A 26151-nucleotide genomic window follows, 5' to 3' on the forward strand; every position below is an offset into this window, starting at 1 on the left:
AGACCTGAGTACTTTTTTACTTTAACTGAAGTATAAGACCTGAATACTTTTTTACTTTAACTAAAGTATAAGACCTGAGTACTTTTTTACTTTAACTAAAGTACAAGACCTGAGTACTTTTTTACTTTAACTAAAGTACAAGACCTGAGTACTTTTTTACTTTAACTAAAGTACAAGACCTGAGTACTTCTACTTTGACTAAAGTACAAGACCTGAGTACTTCTACTTTAACTAAAGTACAAGATCTGAGTACTGTTACTTTGATTAAAGTACAAGACCTGAATACTTTTTTACTTTAACTAAAGTACAAGACCTGAGTACTTTTACTTTGACTAAAGTACAAGACCTGAGTACTTCTACTTTAACTAAAGTATAAGACCTGAGTACTTTTTTACTTTAACTAAAGTACAAGACCTGAGTACTTTTACTTTAACTAAAGTACAAGACCTGAGTACTTTTTTACTTTAACTAAAGTACAAGACCTGAGTACTTTTACTTTGACTAAAGTACAAGACCTGAGTACTTTTACTTTGACTAAAGTATAAGACCTGAGTACTTCTACTTTAACTAAAGTATAAGACCTGAGTACTTTTACTTTGACTAAAGTACAAGATCTGAGTACTTTTACTTTAACTAAAGTATAAGACCTGAGTACTTTTACTTTAACTAAAGTATAAGATCTGAGTACTTTTACTTTAACTAAAGTACAAGACCTGAGTACTTCTACTTTAACTAAAGTACAAGATCTGAGTACTTATAGTGTCCCAGGTGTAAACGGGTGATCCACCTGAGCGTCAAACAGCTGTCGGTACACCTTCCCGCTCGGAACCGCTCTGCTCTCACACATCTTGCCGGTATCTACCGGGAATATACCGGTGTGTTTCTCTGTTCTGATCTGTCCGCCAGTCTATTAACAGCCGGTTAGGGTTGTGTTTTCTCCGGTAAACTCGCTGTGTTTTCTCCGGTAAACTCGCTGTGTTTTCTCCGGTAGACTCGTCGGTAGCGTCCAGCCGGTTTGTGCGTCTCTGCGTCACCATGGCAACACGCCTTCAGAAGTCCATGAGGCGTTCACTGTCTTCTGAGAACAATCGTACATTTCTCAGTAAGTCTTTACAAATACAGACTCAAAGTCAGCTTTGTTCTCAAGTATTCCACGTGTTATACAGAACATGAGACATTTGGTCAAGTTTCTCGCTGTTATTGGTGAATGGGTGAATTGCCCTAATGTGGGACATTTTTGGCTTTTCAGACTTCGGGAATATATTGCGATATGAAGCCAATACAATAAATCAAAATCCAGTACCATTCTGAAATCCCCAGGATGTGTCCTAATCAAACCAAGTGCCAAGTTGTCTCAGACAATCTGCTCTTCCTAATGTGGGACAGTTCTGTGCAAAATGTGGGACACTGAAAAGTCAATGTTAAAAATCCTCAGTCACCTTAATTCATGTAATAAAAACATCTCAGGTCAGTAACACTCAAAGCTAAATGTGCAATACCATGTTCAGCTATGTTACTATTTATAATGTTATTGTTGTTACATCAGAAGATGTTTTTCTTTAAATTGAAGTTGAATGCATCAATCTGGTGCACTTTGAGGGCAAAATTAAGAGAGCTCTCAACACTCATATGAAACAGAACTGTATATATTTCAATAATCAAAAAGCCATTATGCTCACAACCAATAACAAATCATTGATAAACTCCTCTCTCCTTTCTTAACTTAGGCTATTTTTTACAATGTGTGTTGGAAGGATTTATGAAATGACTATGAATATTTGGGCTTAAATGAAATGCCATCTTTTAAACTCAGACATTTATCCCTAACATTATCCCTGACTTTGTCATACCATTTTAACAGAGATGCAGCCCCCCCCCAATTATTTAATATAATTTGCCCTTCACCTTAAATATCTAAAATAAAGCATTAGAAGACTAAAACCCTGTAAATAACCATTGCTCTTCACAATCCATGCCCCTTTTAGAACTGTCCCACATTAGGCAAATCACACTGTCCCACTTTGCCAAACATGTTTCCTAAAGTGGGACGATGGAACATTTGATTGAAAAAAAAAATATAGAGTAGCCTATATTTACACCATACTGTAATATGTTCTGATGAACAAACATATCATAAACACATCCTGATAAAAACTTGCAAGATTGTTTTATTTATACGAAATGTAAAACCTTAACATTACATTTGTCAAAACACTATATATCACGGACCTTTGGGTGGTCTTCACGCAGGGTACTTCCTGTTTGAAGGTTTTTCCACCCTCATCTGTGATTGGACATTTGAGAAGTCATGTGATTTTGATCGCATGACATCACAGCTTGTGTTAACCCGTAGTTTCATTGACTCTCATTTGTTTGCGGAAGACCTATTTGAGCTTAGGTGTCCCACATCAGGGCGTCTCCCACATTAGGGCAACTCACCATTGAGTTACTTCATTATAAGATGTTGGAATGCTCTCCTTTAAGCTCTATGAATGACACTTGGTTTCCGCACCACGGCACCAGACAGTTGGACAGCAACACACTGAACACAGTGTTAACCATGCAGCACATCACTTGTTCCCGATTAAAGTCAACAAAAATAAAAAACGTGTAAATAACCAGAACCAGGAAATATTTTTTTATTTTATAATTACATTGATTTTGCCTTGAATTAACATTATGGGAAACCTGTAACAGCTGGCATCGTATCATTTCTTTCATACACTGGCATATTCAAGGGTGGCTGTGTCTTTAAAAGCTGTGCTCACCCCCTTTTTATTGGATGGTAGAGATGGATTTTGTTAACCAATAGGATTCAGAACTGTACAAAGAGATCTACTCCCTCCCCCATGCAGCTTCAGCTCCGTACACTTACATGGCACAGAGCTTGACGAGAGGGAATGATGCTTTTTTCGGAATTAACAGAGAACAACATTTATTTAGTTGTTGGTATGAAGCGATTTTTTACCTTTGTTTTGGATTAATGCTGTATGTATGGCAATGGCTGTTTACTATCTGCTTTCCCAACACCTAAATGGGGGATCATTTTAACGGATTGGGGATGACAAAGACAATGGGATACAGAGACTGGAGATGGCAGGCGCTTTGGTGGCATCATTTATTTCTCTTGTGGACTACAATAAACGGACAGACTCGTTACAGCATCCCGGAGGAACTAAAACAGGGCTCTGTGGTAGGAAATCTAGCCAAAGATCTGGGTCTGGGACTTTCTGACATTTCTGACCGTAAACTACGTGTCGCCTCTGAGGCTGGAGAGCAGTATTTCAGTGTCGATGCGGGGAAGGGCGAGCTGCTGGTGAATGACAGAATAGACAGAGAGGCTTTATGTGGACCAAGCGCGATCTGTGTGTTAACTCTGCAAGTGGTGATTGATAAACCGTTACAATTGCACCGAGTTGAGGTGGAAATACAAGATGTTAATGATAATTCTCCACGATTCCCTTCCCAGGAAATAGCATTACAAATAGCCGAGTCGACAGCAGCGGGGGCACGTTTTCCATTGGAAATCGCGCAAGATCTTGATGTTGGAGGAAATTCAGTGAGGTCTTACACTTTAAGTAAAGACGATTTTTTTAGTTTAAAGATAAAGGATATATCTGGTGGGAGGAAAGTCCCAGAGCTAGTGTTGTCTAAATCACTCGACAGAGAAAAAAAAAATGTTCATCAGCTTCAATTAACTGCTATTGACGGGGGAAACCCAGTCAAATCTGGGACATCACAGATAACTATAAATGTGCTGGATATTAACGATAATTTTCCTGTATTTGAAAAAAATGTTTACAAGGTCTCTGTAAGCGAAAATAGCATACAAGATGCATCTATCCTAAAACTTACAGCCGAGGACACCGATGAGGGTCCCAATGGAGATGTAGAATATTCATTTGGAATGCACACACCAGATATTGTCTCATTAGTGTTTGATATTAATTCATTAACCGGGGAAATACGGCTCATAGGGAAATTAGATTACGAAACAATTGCAAATTATGAAATAGACATTAGCGCAAGAGACAAAGGCACTCCAGGAATGGAAGGACATTGTACTATTCACATTGAAGTGTTGGATGAAAACGATAATGCTCCAAACATTCTTATGACATCTCAACCAAACTCTGTGCCTGAGGACGCACCACGTGGTACAGTGGTTGCTTTAATCAGTGCACGAGACCTTGATTCCGGTGTTAACGGTAAAGTGACTTTACAACTCCCTATGAGTTCTCCTTTTAATCTGAAACCATCTTTTTCAGATAACTATGCACTGGTTACCGGAGGTGCTTTAGATCGAGAGACTTTCTCAGAGTATAATATCGAGATAACAGCCACTGATTCAGGCTCTCCTCCTCTGTCAACTAAGAAGATTATAAATGTAAATATTACTGATGTAAATGACAACCCTCCTGCATTCAGTCAACCAAAATATGCAGTTTATTTAAAAGAGAATGGGGTGCCAGGCTCTATACTGTACTCAGTATCAGCCTCTGACCTGGATTTTGGTGAAAACAGCAAAATATCGTACTCCATCTTGGACTCTAAAGTGCAGGACGTTTCTGTCTCGTCTTATGTTTACATTAACTCAGATAACGGCAGCATCTACAGCATGCACTCGTTTGACTATGAGAAACTGAAGGTGGTCAAACGAGTGCATGCTGTAGATGCTGCCGTTATCTGAGTTAATGTAAACATAAGACGAGACAGAAACGTCCTGCACTTTANGTGTGCCTTGGCAGTCTCATTAAAGACTGGGGAGATTCCTTGCTAGTTAATACATTGCTTCCTATAACAATATTTGTAATAAATGAAGAGGGCAGAGAGAGTCTTTGAAAGGCTGCGTTGTTATTTTTATACCAAACATTATGGAGACAAGGAAACAATGGTGGCTCCGCAGTGATAAAAGCCTCTCTCCTCTCTACTATCCCTTCGACTCTCTATGAATGTGTTCAAGCCCATTGCACTCTAGTCCATCTCTACCTCACTGGCCATGCCATCATGTCTTTTCCATCTCTCTACCACTTTCCCTCTCTCAGGCTCTCTTGTTGTGCAGTGATGCAGTGAATAGACCCTTGGCTTGGCTCCAGATTCTGCCGCCTAATCCACACAAGAGCTCCCTGGAGAAAGAGGCCAGCAGCATGATGTGCTGCATTATTAAAAGAGCTGTTCTACCCGAGGGAATGATGGAAAGAAGCAAGAGAGCAGAAGAGAAAACAGAACAAGAAAATACCTATATACAAAAAGGTACAGTCATGACTGGAGCCTCTATTAGCATACAGGTAAACAAGAAACAAATGCACCAGTGAGTGGTGACTCGTTGAATGCACACAAAGAACGACAAGGCAAAGAGGGCTGTTGAAACAAGTGAAAAAGGGAATATGGTTCCTTTCTCAATGCAGACTAAACAAGTGAGTGCCATCCTACATCAAGACAATTACAGAGAACTCAACTGTAACAAAAAAAGGCAGTGAAAGAAGAGACTGCGGTATAAAGTCTGGTTTTCTAATGGACACTACAAAGGGAAGGAGGTAGTGTGAATTGCAAATATTCATAACAATTATTAAACAACCCTCTGGTCCATACACTGTAGAGTGAAAATAGCTGACAGTGGACCTCTTCTCATCCGAAAGAAAGGAAATATACAGTCAGATAAAGAGAAGTGTGCTTAATAATGTCCTGATAAGTGATGCAACGCCAGAACTTACACATTTTCGTTATTGCATCATAAAGTCATAGTGGATGAGGATGAGCAGAGGAGGGCATATTTGATCTCTTATACTCCTTTCAGGGCAGAGCCGGGCTGATGTTTGGAGTCTAAAAATGGACTCAACAATGTGCGTGGGCACAACAGTCTGTCTGAGCTTTGCTAGAGAGAGTAAGGGATCAGGACTGAGTAGAAGCAAACATCCACAGAGAGGCCCACCATTCCAGCTGTGTGACTCTCTCTCACCACACAGACACACACTTGTAATTTCCAAGGTCTTATACCACTGCACTGCAGGCATGCGGCATAAAGAGTAATAGACTACACATGCTGGACCCCACTGCTGGTGCATGCTTCATTTAAGGCCACCTCACTGCACCTAAACATCACAAGCAGACAGGTAATATCCAGAATAATGCAAACTCCTCTGCTCAAAAGGAAAGTCAAACCGATGGCCTTCCTATCACTCAACTAAAGATTGATTCAAATCCATTTACTTAAGCTCCAATTATCTGAGCATCTTTAAATGTGCATGCTTGATTCATCAGGGGTTATAAACTGATCACATGGGCACATCTGGATTTTATCCAGCATGTTTGAAGCATGTGAATGTGAGCTAAAACCTTTGATTTACTTCTTCACCACTTCTACACAAAGGTTTATCCTGTTGCTTCAAAAATAAAACACAAATGTAATATATTTTCTTTCTCTCCTCCTGACGGGGGTCAAACATACAGTAAAGGCAAACACGTCTTTTACACATCCATACTCTTTATGTAATATTCAGGTTCATAACACTCAAGCTATTGATGTTAAAATAACTTTGGCTGGACTTAGTGCTTTGCCTGAAAACAGGAAGTTGAGTCTGTTCTGTTGCTCTGATAACCTACAGGGCCTCACACATACACAACATATAACCTTCAGTACACATGCATGAGCTCATTTGTAGCACAACACACAGCTTCATCTTCCATAAAAAAAATCTCAAAGATTGAAACACATGGTCATGAGAATATTTAGATCCTGCTTTAAACCTATGATTGTACTATTATGGAGAGGGGAAGAATTGCTAAGATGAAATTGAAGAGGCAACTTGGTGAGTCATGAACTCAAGATTACATGGCATGTTTCTGTGTCCACTGAGTGAGAAGGCTAATTTAATCATGGGAATATTTGCTTCATCAATGCAAGTGCCATACATTTTGAAGGCCAATTGGAAAAAAGTAAACTTTTTTCACCATTACTTTTAGGAAAAACTGTCAATACAATTTTGCCTCCAAACGTCTATAGAGTTAGTACATGAATGCCAAAACAGCACATAGTAAATGAATAGAGGATCCAAAGAGGGAATTGCTTGACAATTGGACTCCTAGGCCCCAGGGTCCTCCTAAAATTACACACCACTAGAGGCTCCTTGTGCCTGATGCGTTATACACACAATCTCACAAGCAGGCATATAAACACCTACAGTGATGGCTGCTGCTCTTTACCCATTATAGCCTGTGTTGTATGTCGCTGTGGCACACGTGCATAAAAGCCATCCTTCCTTTATCTTGGTCAACCCTTCATCTCTTTTCCTCTGTTGTCCTCATTGCACATGTGTTACTAGAACAGGATGACAGATGGTACCCTGCTGACCTCAGGGACAACCTAATTTAGCACAGAGAGGGGCTATGTAATTCAGACTGACAAGAAACAGGAAAATCTTATGTATATTCAAAAGAGTAAACACCCTGTTGTGTGGTGAAGAAATTGTTATTACCAAAACACCACGGCAACAATATTGACCTTAAACTAAACTCAACATTTAATATGACATGGCTGTGAATAGACCCCGAGAATGAATGTTAAGGATGAGAAAACATTGTACTTTTTAACTATTAAATTCCTCAAAGTGAGGCACTGTCAGCCATCCTCCCTGACAGTGCTTGCTTTGCATCAAAACACTTAATAAGTTGTGATTTTTTTTTACACCCTGCTCTTACAAATGGAAAAGATGGTATTTCTGACCAAGGATCTAATAATGGAAAACAGAAATGTGTGTACAGAGCTCGCACAGCCTCACTCATCCTGGAACCAATCACAGAAAGTTCAGAGGACAACAGGAAGTCAGAGGACAACAGGAAGGACAACAGGAAAACAGGAATTCATGGGGTCAGTGGCCTGACCCCATGAATTCCTGTTTTTCAGCTACTGCTTTATTCTTTGACTCCCCCCAGCTCACCATTTTGTTTCCTTTGCCCTTTTCTCTCCTTCACCCCCGTCTCTCCCTCTGTCATCCTGTTAGCCTCTGTCTCCGAGCCCTTCCACTGAGCCAACACTGCAGGATATTTTCATCTGTCTGTCTCCTCCTCTCCATCTGTTAGGAACACTCATGTTTCCCACTTTCAACTTCCTTTGACATTTCTTCTCCAACTACCTTCTTTCTGCCCAACTTTCTTTATCTGTAGCTTTCACATCCATAAAGAAAAGTTCCCTACTGTCAGTTTAGTCACTGGAAGTCAGAGATAGTAACCACATTTCCTAAAGCCTCAGGTCAGATTACATAGTAACATGCTCTCTGCCCAAACCCGTCTAGTAGGACAACAAAGCTCTAGGAGCTGTTTTAAGGATCCTCCTGCAAGTGATGTTTCAGATAAAACACTGCAGAGCTAAGTGACAGAGGACATCTAGTTTAGCACTGTGTCAAGACTGAAAGCAATACAACTATGTTTTTAACCAATTTGTTGTTGTGAACTACTACAATATCAAATAACTGCATGATATACTTAAAGCATTTGAAACATGCCTATAGATACTGAACCTTGTGTATTGTTTGTATCCCACAATGGCATATCCCAGCAATTCCATGCTTGCTCCTAAACATAATCCCTCACCTCACTGGCTGAGTTCATAAGGTGCTTCCTGCTGAGTGTCATGTTGAGTGTGTTGTTTTGACTCATCATTGGTGTCTTCATAAATACAAAGTCACTCCGACTGGATAAGGTGGAGTAGCACGGCCTGTAGGTGCGTGTGTGAGGGTCCTGGGAGTCTCCTACGACTTCCATATATCGTATGGGACCATCACTATTTAGCTGCAGGTGCAGGTCCTTGCTTGGCCTCTGATGGTAGCGGCTGGGCCTGTTGCGACCGTAGCAGCAGCTGCAGTCCGAGTCCTCCAGCCCATGGCCACGGGGCCTAAGGCAGCGTACCATGAGGACGGCAAAGGTGATAAAGGACACCCCTGATACACAGGCTAAAGCGATGATGAGGTACAAAGTAATGTCAGACATCCCAGTGCGGTGGTAGAAGGGTGTGTGGCGGGGGCTTGCAGGAGCATCCTTGGGCATGGCCTTCTCATCCACAGTTATTGAAATGTTCACAGAGCTGGACTTTGGTGGGTCACCATTGTCCTGGATAATGACCAAAATGTCATAAGTGGAGCCAACTTCCTCCTCTGCCAAATGTCTGGCTGTGCGGAGGTCACCGCTGTGTGGTCCAATACGGAACATGCCAGCATTTGGTCCAGGGGCGATGGAGTAAAACAACCATGCATTGTGCCCACTGTCTGCATCCACCCCTACAAGTTTATTTATTAGGTGCCCTGGGTCGGCAGATAGGGGCACAGTCAACTCTAACCCTTTGTCTTTTGGGAAGTAGGGGTATACAATCACTGGCACATTGTCATTCACATCCACCACAAACACATGGACTGTAACATTGGCTGTCCTTGGGGGCACCCCAGCATCCCGGGCCTGCACCTCAATACGGAAAGCTTTAAGCTGTTCATGATCCAGAGAGCGCATGCTGTGGATGTGGCCACTCTCTTGGTTGATGTAGACGTATGAAGAGATGGATGAGCCCTGGACCATGCTGGGAAGGATGGAGTAAGAGATGTGAGCATTTTCTCCAAGATCTTGGTCAGTGGCTGAGACAGCAGCGATGGGAGCACTGGGAGCATTGTTCTCTGGGATGTCCACAGAGTATGAAGGCTGAGAGAAGGTGGGGGCATTGTCATTCACATCAGAGAGCTTCACCACAAAGGTGGTTTGTGATGAAAGCGGAGGGGAGCCAGCATCAGTGGCCTTGATGACCACTGTGTACTCTGGGACAGTCTCACGGTCCAGATTTCCAGAAGTGGTGAGGCTGTAATGCATGCCAAAAGCAGAATTGAGTTTGAATGGCAAACCTGGTTGGATAGTTAATGTAACCTGCCCATTAACATCAGAGTCCAGGTCCTTAGCACTTATGAGCGCTATCACAGTCCCTGGTGCTGAGTCCTCTCTGATAGGACTGGTCAGTGAGGTCAGGGTCACCTCTGGTGCGTTGTCATTCACATCAATGATTTCTACTATGACGTTACAGGAGCCCTCCATGGCGGGGGAGCCACCATCTCTGGCCTGCACTGTGATGTGGTATGCATTGCCTTTCTCATAATCCACATCACCCTTCACACGGATCTCCCCGCTTTTAGAATCCACACTGAAAATGTTGGTAACGCGTTCCTGTGAGTATTTACTAAACAGAAAAGATATATCTCCGTTGTTACCCGAATCCGCGTCAGTTGCGTTCAATTTCGTAACTAAAGTGCCCCTTGCCACATTTTCTAAAAGCATAACTTTCTTTTTCTGCTCATCAAAGATAGGCGCATTGTCATTTACATCCAGAATTTTTATGAGCATTAGTGTTGAGCCAGATTTCTCGGGCTGACCCCCATCTACAGCAATGAGCAACAGGCGAAACGAGGCCTGCGTCTCCCTGTCAATAGGTTTATTCACCATTAGCTCTGGAAACTTACTGCCGTCACTTTTCGTTTCGACATTCAAAATAAAAAAGTCATTTTCTGCGAGATGGTAAGTGCGCAACGAGTTTGTACCCACGTCTGGGTCGTGTGCGCTCTCCAAACGGAACTTTGTGCCTGGAGCGGCCGCCTCTGATATCTCCAGAGAAATGTTGCTGTTAGAAAACTGCGGTGCATTGTCATTCACATCCAGAATGTCCACCACGACTCGATGAATATCTAAAGGATCCTCCAGTAGTATTTGAAGGTGTAGTGAACATACTGGATTTAATTCGCACATTTGCTCCCTGTCAATTTTTTGTTTGATAACCAACTCGCCGGTCGCCTGCTTTACCTCAAAATACTGCGTTGATGATTCCGAGACCACTCGCAACCTCCTCTGTACAATCCCCTGAGCAGAAAGGCTCAAATCTTTAGCAATATTCCCAACGACAGATCCCGGGTTTAGTTCCTCCGATACGGAATAGCTGAGCTGAGCGGACGCACAGGAAAAGCACGCTAGATAAAAGCAAAGCCTCCATAGCCTCCCTCCTCCGGAGCGCTTCCTCTGTCTGGAGTCCATTGTGCTGCGCTCCGAGGATCGGAGAATGGGAAAGTTTTTCTTAAGTTCTTCTTTCACTTAACGTATCCATAGTAATGTTAAAACGAGACGGTCAGGTTTAACAGTAAACATCTCCATTTTAAAAACAGAGAGATGGGAGGTTTGGATGTGATCATTGCGGCCGTCTTTTAAGAAAAAACGGAAACAAAATCAAAGTATTTTCTGCCTCCGCTGAAACCCTCTGCTCTGTGTCCTCCGCCTCACTCCCCACATGGGCGTGGAGAGGCCGCAGAGGCCGTCCCCCTCATTGGAAGACAGGGCTGGACCTACTCTGTCACTCAGCTCACACACACACAGAGTGAAAACTTTCCAGTGAGTACTAAACTTCCACCGACAGGCAAGGATCAGCCCTTTTCTCTTTGTAAAAGTGAGAGGACAATGCAAATAACAGAGGATATGGAATGACTATGAATGAATTGTTTTTACAAAATATACAGATGTTTGAATTTCTGTGGAAAAGTTCAGTCACGTGCTGAGAGCTGCTCATGATCAAAACAAAACAGTAGGCCTATATCAAGCAGCTGCTATTTATAGCAATGCTATTTGTATCCGCAGGGGGGCATGGTTTGCAAACTGTTTTTTCATGCAAAAAGGTTTACGTTTATAAGGGGGTTCATTATAAAATACAACGTATTTTTTATAATATGCTACACAATGCCGGGATGAGAATCATTTGATCACAGTGCAACGCTTGGTTTGAGAGAAAAAAGCAACATTATTCGTATTATGATGGTTTTAACCAACACAAAAGTGTATAGTTTTTTTTAAATGGACCTGAAATAAAGTGTGAGAGAATAACACACAAACTACTTTACCCTGAACATTGAAATTGAAGATGATAACCTTAATAATGGAATGCCACATTGAATGATTATGCTCTATAAGAAGAATATTTTCTAATTTAGAAACGTTCTTTAGCGAAGCTCGCCTGCAATGCTTGTTTACAATTTACAGTGATGAAAAAAGCAGATTGTGTTGGTCATTTATCCAACACCGAAAGTAAAATTTGCTTTTCAGCCATAGCCATGTCAACTGGAATCCCAACCTGGAATCTGAACCATATGAGCAGCCATGAACACTTCTAGGGCATAGTTAAACCGAGTGTGTTCAACCAAAATCAAAACAAAAATGAGGAGAATCAGTTTAGCTCCAATTTCTCTGTATCACAACCAATGGCCTTTTGGTTCTGGCCACCTGCCGGGCGTCTCAAAGGTCCAGCTGTCGGGTAAGCAGAAAGCATCCCAGAAACACTGATCAGCCTCCGTAAAGCCAGTGGGCGTGCTGAGGGCTTAATCAAAGTGAAATCACGTACTTGCTGACAGTTGAGACATGCAGGACCTGAAGGAGCGAACCTGAGACATCATGTTCCTCCCAGAGACCCCCACCGTACTTTATAGGTCGCCATCATGTTGAGCTGAACGTGCATGTTTCTGTTGGATTCCTTGTAATTATCACCAGTCGCTTCGCTCATGCAGCAACTAACCGCTGCTCGCGTTCCTCCATGCATTTAACCGCTAAGATGAGAAAAGCCACACAGACCAGCACGGACACCGAGGCAGAGAGAGAATCAAATACAAGGTGAGGATCTCCAGTTTTCTGATGGCCGCGGCCGGGTTTTCTGTCGGAAGTCTAAGTGGGCCTCAAGAGGCGTCCCTCGGCAGCAGATAGATCACCGTGACGGGCGACTGCATCGGTTCCCCCGTCGTCCCTTGATCTCATAAAGCAGCATCTGAGAGGACCGTCCGCTCGGACGCAGCGCGTTTAGTATCCTCACCTCCCCTGTGTACAGGGTTGACCAGTGAACAGAGAGGCGCTGGGCCCCGCGCCAGCTTGTAGGAGATCCAGGCGTTATGGCCCCGAGTCAGCGCCACCGCCGTCACCTTAGTAACCAGGTGACCCGCGTAGGCGGAGCGGCGACATCCTCTGGTGAGAGAAGGGAGGGCCCATGACAGCGGAGGAGGGAAAATAACAGCGGGGGGCATTGTCGTCTCTGGTCCAGGATAAAAACATGGACAGGGTGTTGCTGCTGAGAAAGCGGGAGAAGCCCCTGAGTCCTTGGCCTGAACCTGGATCTGAAACACCTTTTCAAGTTTCCATAGCAAAACGAGTGCGAGCTAGATGCTGCCGGTACGCGAGTTAAGTCTAAACATAAAGACCCCAAGACGAGACAGAAACGTCCTGCACTTTAGTGTCCAAGATAGAGTAGGAGATTTTTGCGTTTTCACCAAAATCCAGATCAGATGCTGATACTGAGTACAGTATAGAGCCTGGCACCCCATTCTCTTTTAAATACACATTATAGAAGGGCTGGGTGAATAAAGGGCGGTTATCATTCACATCAATGATGCTGACAGGTATACTTCTCTTACTGGACAGAGGAGGGGAGCCCGAATCAGTGGCTGTTATCTCAATATTATATTCTGAGAAACTCTCTCGGTCTAAAGCACCACTTGTAACCAGTGCGTAATTATTAGAAAAGGATGGTTTAAGACTAAAGGGAAAACCCTTGGCGAGTTTCAACGTCACTTTACCGTTATTTCCGGAGTCATGGTCCTGTGCACTGATTAAGGCTACAACCGTGCCTCTCGCTGCATCTTCACGTACTGGGTTTGGGTTTGAAGTGAGAACTATTTCTGGGGCATTATCATTAATATCTATTAGTGTAACTTGCACACGACAGTGGCCTTCCATCTCAGGAACGCCTTTATCTCTTGCAGTAATATCTATTTCATGCATTTGATTACTTTCATAATCTAATGGGCCTACTAAAGAAATGTCACCTGTGCCCGAGTGTAAATGAAAAATTGACAATAATGCCTGTGGTGTGTGCTCAGCAAATGCATACGCGATCTCCCCATTAACACCCTCGTCTGCGTCTGTTGCTTCAACTTTTACAATTACAGAACCAGCGACATTATTTTCATGTATAGTTACATTATAAAAAGGCTTTTTGAAAACTGGGACATTGTCGTTGTTGTCAAGTACAGTGACAACGATTTTTGTGGTTCCCGTTTTAACAGGATTGCCTCCGTCTAAAGCTTCCAGTAATAAAAGATGGACACTTTGTTTCTCTCTATCAAGCGATTTTTCTATTACTAGCTCTGGAACTTTTCGATTACCAGACAACTCTTTTATCCTTAAACTGAAACACTCATCTTTACTTAAGGTATAAGATTTTACCGAATTACTACCAACGTCCTGATCTTGTGCTGTTTCTAAAGGAAAGCGACTGCCCGTGGCAGTAGATTCTGCTATCTTTAAAGATCTCTCCTCTATTGAAAAAATGGGAGAATTGTCGTTGATATCCCTTATCTCTACTTCGATCCGATGTAGCTGTAACGGATTCTCTGTTACAACCTTTAAAGGCAAAATGCAGCTCGCGCTTTGTCCACATAAAGCCTCTCTGTCTATTCTGTCATTCACCACCAGCTCGCCTTTCCCCGCATCCACACTGAAATACTGCTCACCAGCCTCAGAGGAGAGACGAAGCTTACGGTCAAAAATCTCTGACAGTCCGAGACCCAGATCTTTGGCTAGATTTCCTACCAAATAGCCCTGTTTTAGTTCCTCCGGAATGCTGTAACGAGTCTGTCCGTTTATTGTACTCCACAAGAAAAAGAAATGATGCCACCAAAGCGCCTGCCATCTCCAGTCTCGGTATCCTATTGTCTTTGTCATCCTTGGTCTGTCACAATTCGTTATTTTCCATCAAGGTATTCATCAGCACAACCCAGCATTTAAAGCCATCATCAGAATGGACACTCCAATATAAATAGATCCGTCAAAAAATATTAATGAAATAAATATATATTCCGGACGCCTTCGATGAGCACATCTCCTCCTTAGCTCTGAGCACTGTGAAGTTTACCGTGGTGAGACTGAATGGGGGATGGAGTAGATCTCTTTGTACAGTCCTGTTCGTTATTGGCTCATCGCTAGATTGGTTCTAGCCAATCACAAAGACTTAACTCTGCACATACAGCAGCTGCACCCCCTCAAGGTTGCAACGCATTTTGACAAATGTAACATAGGGAGTCATATTTTTTTGATAACAATATTCATAGTTTTATCATCTGAGTTTATACTTTTTATTTCCTACAGATATCTTTACAGAATATAATAATACCCATCTTCAAATAACAAATTACAATTCCGATTCTGCTGTACCTTTTTCGTTATCGTTGCTGCCAACCAATTAAGATTTTACTACCAATACATTTAAAAATGTTCCAATTTAATATGAATAATTTAACAAATTAAATTCACAAGTTAATACAAATTGTATAAGGCAAAAGCAACAACTTATGTAAATAAAAACATATAGTGCATGTTTACTGAAAATAAATGTGTGATCATTTGAGTCGGCCAGTCAGAGTATATTTTACATAATAACTCTCTCAGTAAAACAAATAATATTGATCCTCATAAATTGTTATTTTTATTATAATTGTTATTATCATTATTATTGTCATTATTATTATTATTATTATTACTATTATTCATACAATTATTAACATTACAGGCTGCATATGAAATCCACAAGGCAATGATGAATGACAATTACTGGAAGACGGTCTACTGTTATCTGCTCGCATTTGACTTTACGACCAGATTTACTTTCCATGGCCTTGTAAAAGGGACATTTCATAATCAACGTATAGTACGACAACATATCCAGTACATGTAATCAGTTAAAACAGGGATACGTTTCTTGGTCTAATGTTTATTTATTTTGGTCCCTTAAGGATTTCAACAACAATGTGCCCTGTATGCCCCATGAGTCGTTGTCGCTATCCATTCCTGTGGTTCTGAAACGATCAGCTCTGTAGGCCTTTCAACACCAAACACACTATTCAGGTCAAACTTCAATAGCCACTGTGGCACAAAAGTTACACAGTTTGAGTTATATATGAATTTGATATTTACATTTACATTTCAAATACATCGACTTCCATATCCAGGATTTTAAGGATATATTACCTTGTTATAAGGATAAGTCAAATAGGTGCTTTCTTTGCATTTACTGAATCTTAATAGTCATAACAATTGTATAAGCCCTTGTTTGTCCTAATCACTGCTCACCTGCTGGCTCTCAAAGGTCCACGTGCTGTCGGGTAAAGAAGCATCCAGAACACTGATCACCTCCGTAAAGTCAGTGGTGCTGCTGGGCTTAATCAAAGTGAAATCACTGTACTCTGACATTGGAGACATGCAGGACCTGAAGGACTGACTCTGAGACATCATGTCTCCTCCCAGGACCTCCACNTTTATTACAAATATTGTTATAGGAAGCAATGTATTAACTAGCAAGGAATCTCCCCAGTCTCTAACGTAAAAAGTTTTAAGGGGTTGTCATAGTTTTGTTTTGTCTGTATTTATTTGTGTTTTTGAGGTCATGTAGTGAAAAAATGCTGTTTAAATGTCCTTTGGAGATCTTATGGGCTTATTATACTAGAAATAACTCTCTTTTTGATATTATCTTCCTTTTTCCTTTTGCTTTGAGTCACGTTTTATAAGCAGCACTCCAGTTTGTGTGTTTGGTTCTCTGTGCGTGTGTGTGTTTGTCCCCTGCAGCATTTTATGCTCCACAGCTTTCGGAACAACATGGATGCCTGAGCATACAGATATTTGTTTCCAACTGTAACCCTTTGTTGAACCTCAAGCATAGAGACACAGAAAATATTTTATAAATCACAGACAGACACACGACATACACCATCACACACAAATGTGTCGACCACAAAGAAACATCTTGCAAACCAAAAGTTACACCTCAAAACCGTCCTGCTATGTCCCAATGAAACACATGACTCATGTTGCAACTTCTGCTCTCTTCACAGCAAAAGCCCCCCAACAATGACTGGCGCTTCACTCAGGGACAGAGACCCGGACCTAGTGGGTGAGTAAACTGAGACACACACAACCACACAGTGATAAGATGCCCAGTAAAGTCAAGGACATATTATTGTGCTGCACAAGGCAAGCTTATCGTAAAGACTGAGAGAGTGATGAAGGATGAGGAATAAAAACAGGAGGGGGATGGTAGTGAGTGCTGTGACCATAATACCTCGCTGCCTGCAAAGAGCTGATTGTAAAATACTGAAGAAATCAAAGTCAACCATTTCAATCTGATTTTGAAAAACATTGTAATGAGCATTTTATAGCATGACCTGCTCAGTGAATTCAGATTCCCGGTTTAGTCTCCTGAATGAGCATCTCTCTGATTTCAGGCTGCTTTATAAAATGGCTGCCGCAGCTTCCACTCCCCTCCCCCTCCCCTCCCGTTCCTCTCCTCTCTGCACTCTCTGAGCCTGTGCACCATCACTCTCAGTACTACTGATGAGGGACTGTGACCAGAGCTACTGGGGGGGATGGGATAGTGTATTTATCCTTCTTCAGCGCTCTTCATTTTCTACCATCTGAGATGTCGTTCTGACTTGCTTAATTGACAATACATGAAACATGTTTCTTTAGTTCACTTGTGTGTTTTAGTGAGAGTGTTCTGTATGTCGATGGTTGATGATAGCTATTTGCCCATATTGTGTGGGCTAAAATTGAGTTTTCCCAACAATGATTGCACAACACATTCTATGAGTCAAGGCTTCTCCCTGAAACATACCAGCTGGGCAAAACGCTCTGATGAGCCAAGTCAGGAAAATGTTAGAGTCATAGACACACACACACATCACAGTCATTCTAGAATTCCACTGGGGTAGGAGGAATACATTGGACATACTTTATCTCAGTGGTGGAGAAATAGAAAACTGTCTTCCCATTGTTTTTTTTAATAGATATGACAGACTCAACATACAGAGATCTAGAGCACAAAATCTCAACATTTTCCTTTTTCTTACCTCCATTCTGTATAACTTGTTGTGTTTCTAGTCCCCACATGCCATACGGTACACACATACGATGGACGCCGAAGAGTGGGACAAGGTACTAATTTAGATGTAGACATGTTATGGTCATTTTCTGTCCTTATGAGCTGATCAATGTTTTTTGTCAAGTCACTGTTGGGGGAAAAAGGGACCTGAACACAAATCAGCTGATAAGGGCAGAGAGTGGCTAAAATATTGTAGGTAGTGCACTGAAGTTGAGTGCTGTGCTGTGTGTAGATGTACCTAACCAATAGCTTCTGTTAGTCTCCCTGAAAGTTTGATGGGGTTTGTTGATCGATGTGCATAGGCCACAATGCCTGCTGTGGCGTAGAAAGGATTGTGAAACTTTGGATTTTTTGCGTGCAGTGTTTTGTAGAATTGTTATGCCTTTTATGTGTGCTATACATATAGTCATTATACTCTGAGAGCACTTGTTTTCTCTCCTTCTTGGAGACTGACCTACCGTACAGTGTTGCCTTTGATGTATGTCTGTGATGGTTGTAGCTCAACATCACCACATGTGGCTTTTTCATGTGATTGATCAACAGCAGACAGCAATAAAGAGACCATACAGACAGCTGTTCCATCATTGATTTCTTTAAAAGCTGGTTGGATGTAAAAAGTTTCTCAATGAAGTAAACAGCAGGTACACACTGAGACTGGCTGAATGGGCCTGAAATAAGTTAAAGTCCAGAAGGTTCTCCACCAAACAACAAGGCAAGCCATCCTTGGAAATAAAACATGTCATGTTAGGTTGCAGAGGAAACACATGGTCCTGTCCTGCTAACCAAGGACAACCATCTGGATCACAGTTTACAATCTTGCCCACAGGAAGTGATAATCCTAACCACAGGAAGTGCTTGACACAACCGCAGGATGTGCTAAGTAGAGAGTTGATCATTTAGCTTAAATGAAGCATTCCTATTTATCATAAGTGATGTGAAGTGCCACAAAATGGCTTCCCTGGCTTTACTGACCTTGCTCGTACCAAGCCTGTCTCATTGGCTGCCTGCTTCTCTGCTTCAGTCTCTCTCTGGCACCAAACTACAATCCACTTCAGAGTTTTGGCAGTAAGATCTGGCAACCTGCTCTTTAACAAATCCCTGTTTTATGTTAGAATTCCTTTCCCTTTTGCCTTATTGTGTCCTTTACTTTCTCTTAATTCCCTCGAGCAGAGCAATTTGTCAGTTTCTTTTCATTGGTTTTAAATAGAAAAGAGAGAGTTCTTCTTTATCTCACATTTATTCAACATGCCATCTATATATATATGTATACATACAGACCTGTATTCTTCATATATTACTACAGCCTGTGTTTGTCAGAGAGTAGGAAATGAGACCTTGATATGTCTTTTTTTCCTTTTTGGAGCTGTATCTTTTACCCATGTCCCTGTGGGTTAATGATCTTCCACTAAATGTGCAGGTGGTTTGTTATTACCAAAAACAGTTAAACAACCAATGTATTAAACACACAAATTAGGAGGTCAAGAGATTAGTAAAATTGTTCTTGCTCGAGATTATTTTTGTGTGACTCCTGCTGGTCTTCTAATAAAATGAAGTGACGTTTGTTAGTTATTTATTGTGACACAGTTTGTCAGTACAATGATTGTAACATAATGCAGTGCAGTGACCAATCAAACTACCATCTTAAAATCCAAACGGGGCTTTAATCAACACATTGGGAACAGGAGCAACGGGGGGTATTAAAGTATTGTGACCGAGTTGTTAGTTGTACAGCTTGTGTTGGTGTGGGAATGGAAACAAGGTGAGCATAATACTGCGCAGGTCTGCTTTCTCTTTTGTTGCCCCCACATGCACATCGCAGACTTTAAATAAACAAGCCTTTGAAGGTGAGGTTTGCCCAGATGGAAATGTTCAGTGCCTACTGAGCACCACATGTCTGACTATGCAGACAGCTATTTCCTTCAAAGGTGGGACCAATAAATATTTAATCAGATTTACTAGAACACGCAGAGCCCATGGACACACCGGAGAGAGAGTGTGAACATTGTACTATGTTAACTGTGTTCGAATGTGCAAACACGCTTGCTACTGTGTGCAGACAGACAAAAGTGTGTTTAAGTGTGTGTTTGTTTGGGACACACCCTGTTTTGTGAACTATACATCATTATTGCTATCCTTGCTGACTTTCCCTCAGGCTGTGTACTTTGCCATCAGCTGCTTTACATCATGAACCACAAACTGCCAAACCTTAGCTAAACACTAACACATTATGGAGGACAAATGAATAGTTATTCACAGTTGCTCTCTCCTCTTTTTTCGCCACAGTGCAACCGGAGGACCCGAGGTTGCCATGGGAACTGGCCCCTGGCCCCAGCCCCCAACTGAGGCTGAGCAGCTCCAGGCCCTGATGGCTGCAGCTAACGGTGAGTCCTATACCTCGTCATCTTTTTCCTCCCTACTATCGATTATTCTCTTCTTTTCCGAACCAATTTATATCTCTTCACAAGCTTAGTGAGGGTGCGTGGGCAGAGTTTCTTTATTTAGGTTCCTGTTTGGTTGGAGGGCAACTAGCCAGCCTCGCTCATTGATAAAGCTCTCCCGGTCCACATTGATGTTTCCGTGTTGTGGTTGTGTGCTGTTAATTATCCAGAGGATAGTCAGACAGTGGACGTAGGTACCTGCAGTCCCTCAGATACACAATACTGTGCTTGTGTTTCATTTAACAACCTTCAGAGACGCATGTTTCCACTGTACACACTGATGACATGCACAGTGTTTTATAATAGGCAGAAGGCTATAGAGCTACATGGCTCATATATTATTTGAGATTCCCAAATCACAAAATGTCCTCTTTCCACTGCCCTATTTCGCAAATGTGTATTCAGCACTAAGGGGGGATACACAATGATATATCTTTGGGCTGAAACTGTGGAATCCTAAGTCAATAACATGGAAGAATATACATTAAATTGGTGTTGAAAGAAGGCTAAGCAACACCACATAGTGACAGTCAAACACAACAAACACAGATATGACAGAGGGACAAACTTGACCATATGTATTACTAAATAGACTCAAGTCATTGTTTCCACTTTAATTTAAACCACTGACACACCTCCCTCTACACCCACACAATAACACCCTCCCCCTCTTGGACACTGCACCGGACGTTGTGTGGAATTCTTCTGTCAGAGAGAGGGACAGAAAAAGGCATAGTGGTAAGCTGCGTGTCAGCACAAATGTAGACAAAGTGAACAGTTATATTGTCATCATTAAGGGAAGACAAAACAGTTATACATACTGAACGTCGTCTCTCTTCTACACTTACTGTCACTGTGTTGAAGCGCAATGCAGGAGTAATCCTGCAATGAATTGACAAAGCACTGTGTGAATGCAGACAGATTATTAAATTGTGTTTTCAGTCACTTGCTTTGGCTCTTTGGAAGCCAGTAAGCATGTCTGTTTTTAGTGTTTATATAGGCTGAGAGGAGCCACAGGATGGGGGAGGGGGCCTTCGTGTCTCAGGCTCTGCAATGCAGGGGCTGTGGGAGAATTATGAGCCGAACAGCTACGTCATGCGCACACACACTCAAGCCATGTGAGATAGAGACACAGAGGAGGATGCAGGAGAGACGTTTCCTCATCTATGTTAAGAAAAAAACATCTGCACACAATCAGCCATTGTGTAACACCTCTTGTGCCTCTTTTTAGTTGAGCCCACTGCAACCTCATGTTTTGCCTAAGCAGCAGGATATGTTTAACTTTAAATCAAATGCAATTTCTCTGTAATCAAATACCTTATCTTGTAGTTGAACCTCCTTTTACGACCTATTTCCATTTCTATCTTTTTATATACTGTCATACTAAAACTTTCACATTCTGGTTGTCTAACAAATTTCATCCCTCTCTCCTCTCCCTCCTCACCCCTTATTCCCCCCACTCTGTCTCTCTTCCCCCTAGAAGTGAGCGAGGCTACGGCCACCCTGGGACCCGGCACCATGGGCCTGAGCACCCGGTACAGCCCGCAGTTCACCCTGCAGCACGTGCCTGACTATCGCCAGAACGTCTACATCCCCGGTAGCACGGCCACCCTCACCTCAAACCCCCAGCAGCAGCAGCAGCAGCAGCAGGCCACCGCCCAGCAGGCAGCCCAGCAGGCGCTGCCCCCGGCCCAAATGGCGGCCCAGATGTCGGCCCAGATGTCGGCCCAGATGTCGGCCCAGATGTCGCCCCAGCCCGAGCCCCCCAAGGCCGCCCAGACCCCAGCCTCCAAGAAGAAGTCCACCAAGAAGGAGAAGAAGTAGAGTTCGATGGAGAGAGATGGAGGAAAGATAAACCCGGCCTGATCTGATGAGAAATTCAACCCCCCGTACCCCCCCCTCCCTCCATTAGGTATCTTACTGCTCTGCTGTCCCTCTTGTTAGCCACGGTCTAACTAAACAGCAGCACCTTTGACCACGTGGACTTTGGATGGATGTTGATGGTTCTTTGAAAGTGTCTTGAATGTGCCGAAGGCTATTGTTGGTGTTGATTACCCGTGCTGTGCTAAAGGTCTAGTATTGCTCACATAATCTTTGTCAGTAGATAATTTTGGCAGGGTATGGGGGGGTTATTGTGGTTTTTGTTTTTGTTTTGGCAAATGATCTTGGACATAGAGATTCAGTGTAAGTAACCTTGCTGGGATTACAAGGCTATACGCAGTGATGTATTCAGAGATGAAATGTTAATGTCTTTCATGTTGGATTTATTGTGCTCTTTCCCACGGCGGAAAGACGGCTATTGTAAAGTACGCTAGTTGCCATCCATTAGATTCCTATATAGGATCAGCCTTGCAGGATCTTAAATCATAAGTCCTGATGATATAAGGCTGTTGTTTGACAGGTATTACAAACTCTTCTGCATGCTCTTTAAGGTTCAAACCACATATACTAGTTTAGAGTTGCAAACTATGCATTTCAAAAGCAAAGAGGAGGACATCCTAAATCTGTTATCCTCCCACCAATCGCATGTCAATAGAATGCACATGTAGCATTTAATTGACTCAAAACAAAAAAAAAACGTTTTGTAATCATAGTTTAAGAAAAATAAGATTTGAATCTCCTGATATTTGTATGACCAGAGCATGCACCCACAGGACGGGCAGGGAGAGGGTGGGGCGGCATGGTGTTGAGTCACCAGCCATGCTGTCCTTGCTGGTAGCAGTGTGTCTTATATAACACCAGATGGGCATAAACATGTCCTGCTGCCCTGCACCCTTTAGCCTCCCCCCTCCACACCCAGATCCTGTCCTCCCCTCACTCACTTCCCCATGTTGGGAGCCAAACAAAGAGAAATGCACTGATCGTAATTTGAAGATGAGATGTAGGGGTAGTAATCACTTCGTTCTTTTGGGAAATGCATAGATGTGGTAAACTTAAGTTCTTAGGAGTCCCTGGACACTTTGCAGGAGTATTTACCCCTCACACTCTCGAAGTGTTGAAGAAACTTCTTGATGTGACGCAGAAAGATTTGTTTTTCTTTGGGAGATTTAATAGCATAGAGGAATTGTTTGTTTTATGATATGAAGTCTTTACTTTGCCGTCCATCTGTCTGTCAGGCTTCTGGCCGGATACAACTGCATGAGAAAAAGGCAGATTGCAGGTCAGGGGGAGTGGAGGGGAAGTGGTGAGGGTTACACAGACTCGGTGGACCCCATTACATCAACTGGGTGGGGGGAACAACTTGGCTCTACCCACTGAATGTACAGAGGAACCACTGTTGATCTGTCCTTCTCTTAAACTTTCTCTAATGCACTGACCCAGGTAGAGGTCAACAGAGCCAAGCACAGCTGTCCCTGTTGGTGAGGAGATACCACTCGAGAGCCCTTTTGTAAAAAAAAAACCTCAATTAAAATCACCGTAGCCTCTGTACCACTCACCCCTCCCCTCACCCCCTAGTCCTGCGAGGATCTTCCCCACTGTAAATAAACACAAGCCCTGTCGATGGTATGAGCCAGTTGTTTGTATAGTAGGGACAACATCCAACATTTTCAAAATAAAAGTCCCTCTCCACAAGGCGTGGCTTACTACTGGAATGTGTTGCATTTTGTTTTTCAAGAAAAATAAGAAAACCAAAGTTACAAAAAAAAAAGAATCAATAATGAATAAAAATCTGAGATGTTCTTCAACAGTTTGTGTTGCAATGTAGTAACTAAGCACCATGGAAGCCAACTAACTCTTCAGTGTAAATAAATAATGAAAGACATCTTTAGATAAGTAAACAAAGTGACACACGTAGACTAGTTAACTTGTGATATGTGTCGCGCATATTTTTGTGTTCATTTTCTCTCTACTATATTTTATCACCCTGTAAAGAAACAAACAAAACAAAAAAAATATGGAAATGTTTCTATCCTTCTGTAACCTCTTAATGTTCTTTTGCGGTGACCTTTTCTTGTGCATTTGTGAAAGAATGCCTCTCATTCTCTTTCTGTCCATATGAACAAATGAGTATAAATATTATATATGTGTCCGTCCGCTGCTGAATTAATACTATTCTATCCTGCTGTATTATCTTTCTTATCAAATGCTTATCCCCCACGCTATACCCCTGTGTTACTCTCTTATTTTTATGCTAATATTTATATTGCTGTTTTATTTTCTCTTGAACACTGACATTTCAAATAAAACGATTCTGAAATCATTTAAAAAACAATACTTGTGTGTGTTTGTGTTATGCTTATATGTGTAGGTTTAGCAGACTACAGTGTGTGTGAGTTAACATGTTGCACCATACATGGCTAATTAATGAGACTCAGCTGTGAAAAGCATCAGATGCATTGTGCTCTTTTCTTCCGCTTGTTGTCTGTGACCCATATTCAGCAGGACTGCAGCCCTACTACATTTTCCCACAAAGCTTTGCTCTCTCCGTCGTCCATTTCAGGTGATCCATGCTCTGTGTAGATAAAAGGGAGTAAAAAGAAGACTCAATCAATGAGGGCACAAGATATCATTTCTAATTAAATAACATCAACTTGACTGCTGTCCCCTTGTCGCATGATAAAAGGGAATCATTAATTGGAACACTTTATTGCTATGCTTCCGGTGATAACATGATTCACAACAATAAACAACAAATCTACTTAATGAGTCTAATTAATCTACAAAACCTCATTAGAGATTTAAGAATCACTACGGTAAAATCAATTTCAGTGAAAGCGTTACCAGAAACAGGGAAACAACTTTTATTTTGATTGTATAATGATGTTGTATATCTTTTATGTAGTTCATGAAAACCTAGTAGTACAAATGAGACCTGAAAAAGCCAGTAATGATTTTAAAAAAAAAAACATTTATAACAGAAATAGCCTAAAAGCTGACTTTATATTTTGTGATGTCTCCTATCGTTGAAGAGATGTATGGTAACAAAACATTAAGGAAACTATCTTTACCAAGTGAAATTATTTATACACCTTATTCCACTTGAACTTGCTGTCTCCTCCTTTACCTCATCATACTTTAGAGGGGAGCCACATGTTCTTTAGCTATCCTCTCACAGATCCTGGGGCCACTACAGGGAACATGCCATGGCAGCCTGCTCTGGCCCTTTGTGCCTTTCACAAGGTCTTACACAATAACATAGAAGCTATAAATAGCGCACGGACCGTCACTAAGCAAAACAAAAGGAGCTGGCTTTAACTCACTGCTGCAGATGTTGGGGGATGGAAGGAGGGACAGAGGAGCTGCAGAGATCCAGATGATGCAAGTGATCATGAATCAGGCGTTCACTCCAACACAAGCTAATGGGTTTTTACTGAGTCACTGCCTGAAGATTACACAAGAGCTATGAGAACATACTGGAGCAAATATTATTTTATTCATTCAAAGTATCCACATCTGGTAGCTCACAAACACATATATTTTTCTAATTTATTTTAACTATTATTTTTGATTGACATTAACTTGACAGTAAAAATGTGTTTATATGTTTTTAATGAACTTCTTTATTGAAAACTATGCTAAACTTTTTTTTAGGGTAAAGGACTTTTTATGAAAATGTTTATGAAATACTATGCTATGACCTCTTTTATTAAATGTTTATGCCATACTATATTATGGTTCTGTATGATGAATGTTTTGACATTTGTAGTAATCTTTATGGGAATCTATGCTATTTGATTTTACAAAATAATATAGTTAAACCGGCAAACAAAACTTCAACATTTTCATGACTTA

General features: G+C 41.8%; 1 protein-coding gene across 1 annotated transcript in view; it reads left to right on the forward strand.

Moving 5' to 3' along the window:
* LOC104940939 (protocadherin gamma-C5-like) overlaps positions 1-24631 on the forward strand; it is a 26368-nt gene extending 1737 nt beyond the window's left edge. Inside the window, exons 2-5 of the mRNA XM_010765955.1 lie at positions 16935-16993; positions 17980-18033; positions 20264-20361; positions 21902-24631. Of these exons, the coding sequence (XP_010764257.1) occupies positions 16935-16993; positions 17980-18033; positions 20264-20361; positions 21902-22242 (552 nt within the window). The 3' untranslated portion in view covers positions 22243-24631. The remainder of the gene's footprint in view (positions 1-16934; positions 16994-17979; positions 18034-20263; positions 20362-21901) is intronic.
* Positions 24632-26151: the final 1520 nt, after the last annotated feature.

The sequence above is a fragment of the Notothenia coriiceps genome, unplaced genomic scaffold (genome assembly GCF_000735185.1).
Source record: "Notothenia coriiceps isolate Sejong01 unplaced genomic scaffold, NC01 NC01_scaffold00002839, whole genome shotgun sequence".
NCBI lineage: Eukaryota > Metazoa > Chordata > Actinopteri > Perciformes > Nototheniidae > Notothenia > Notothenia coriiceps.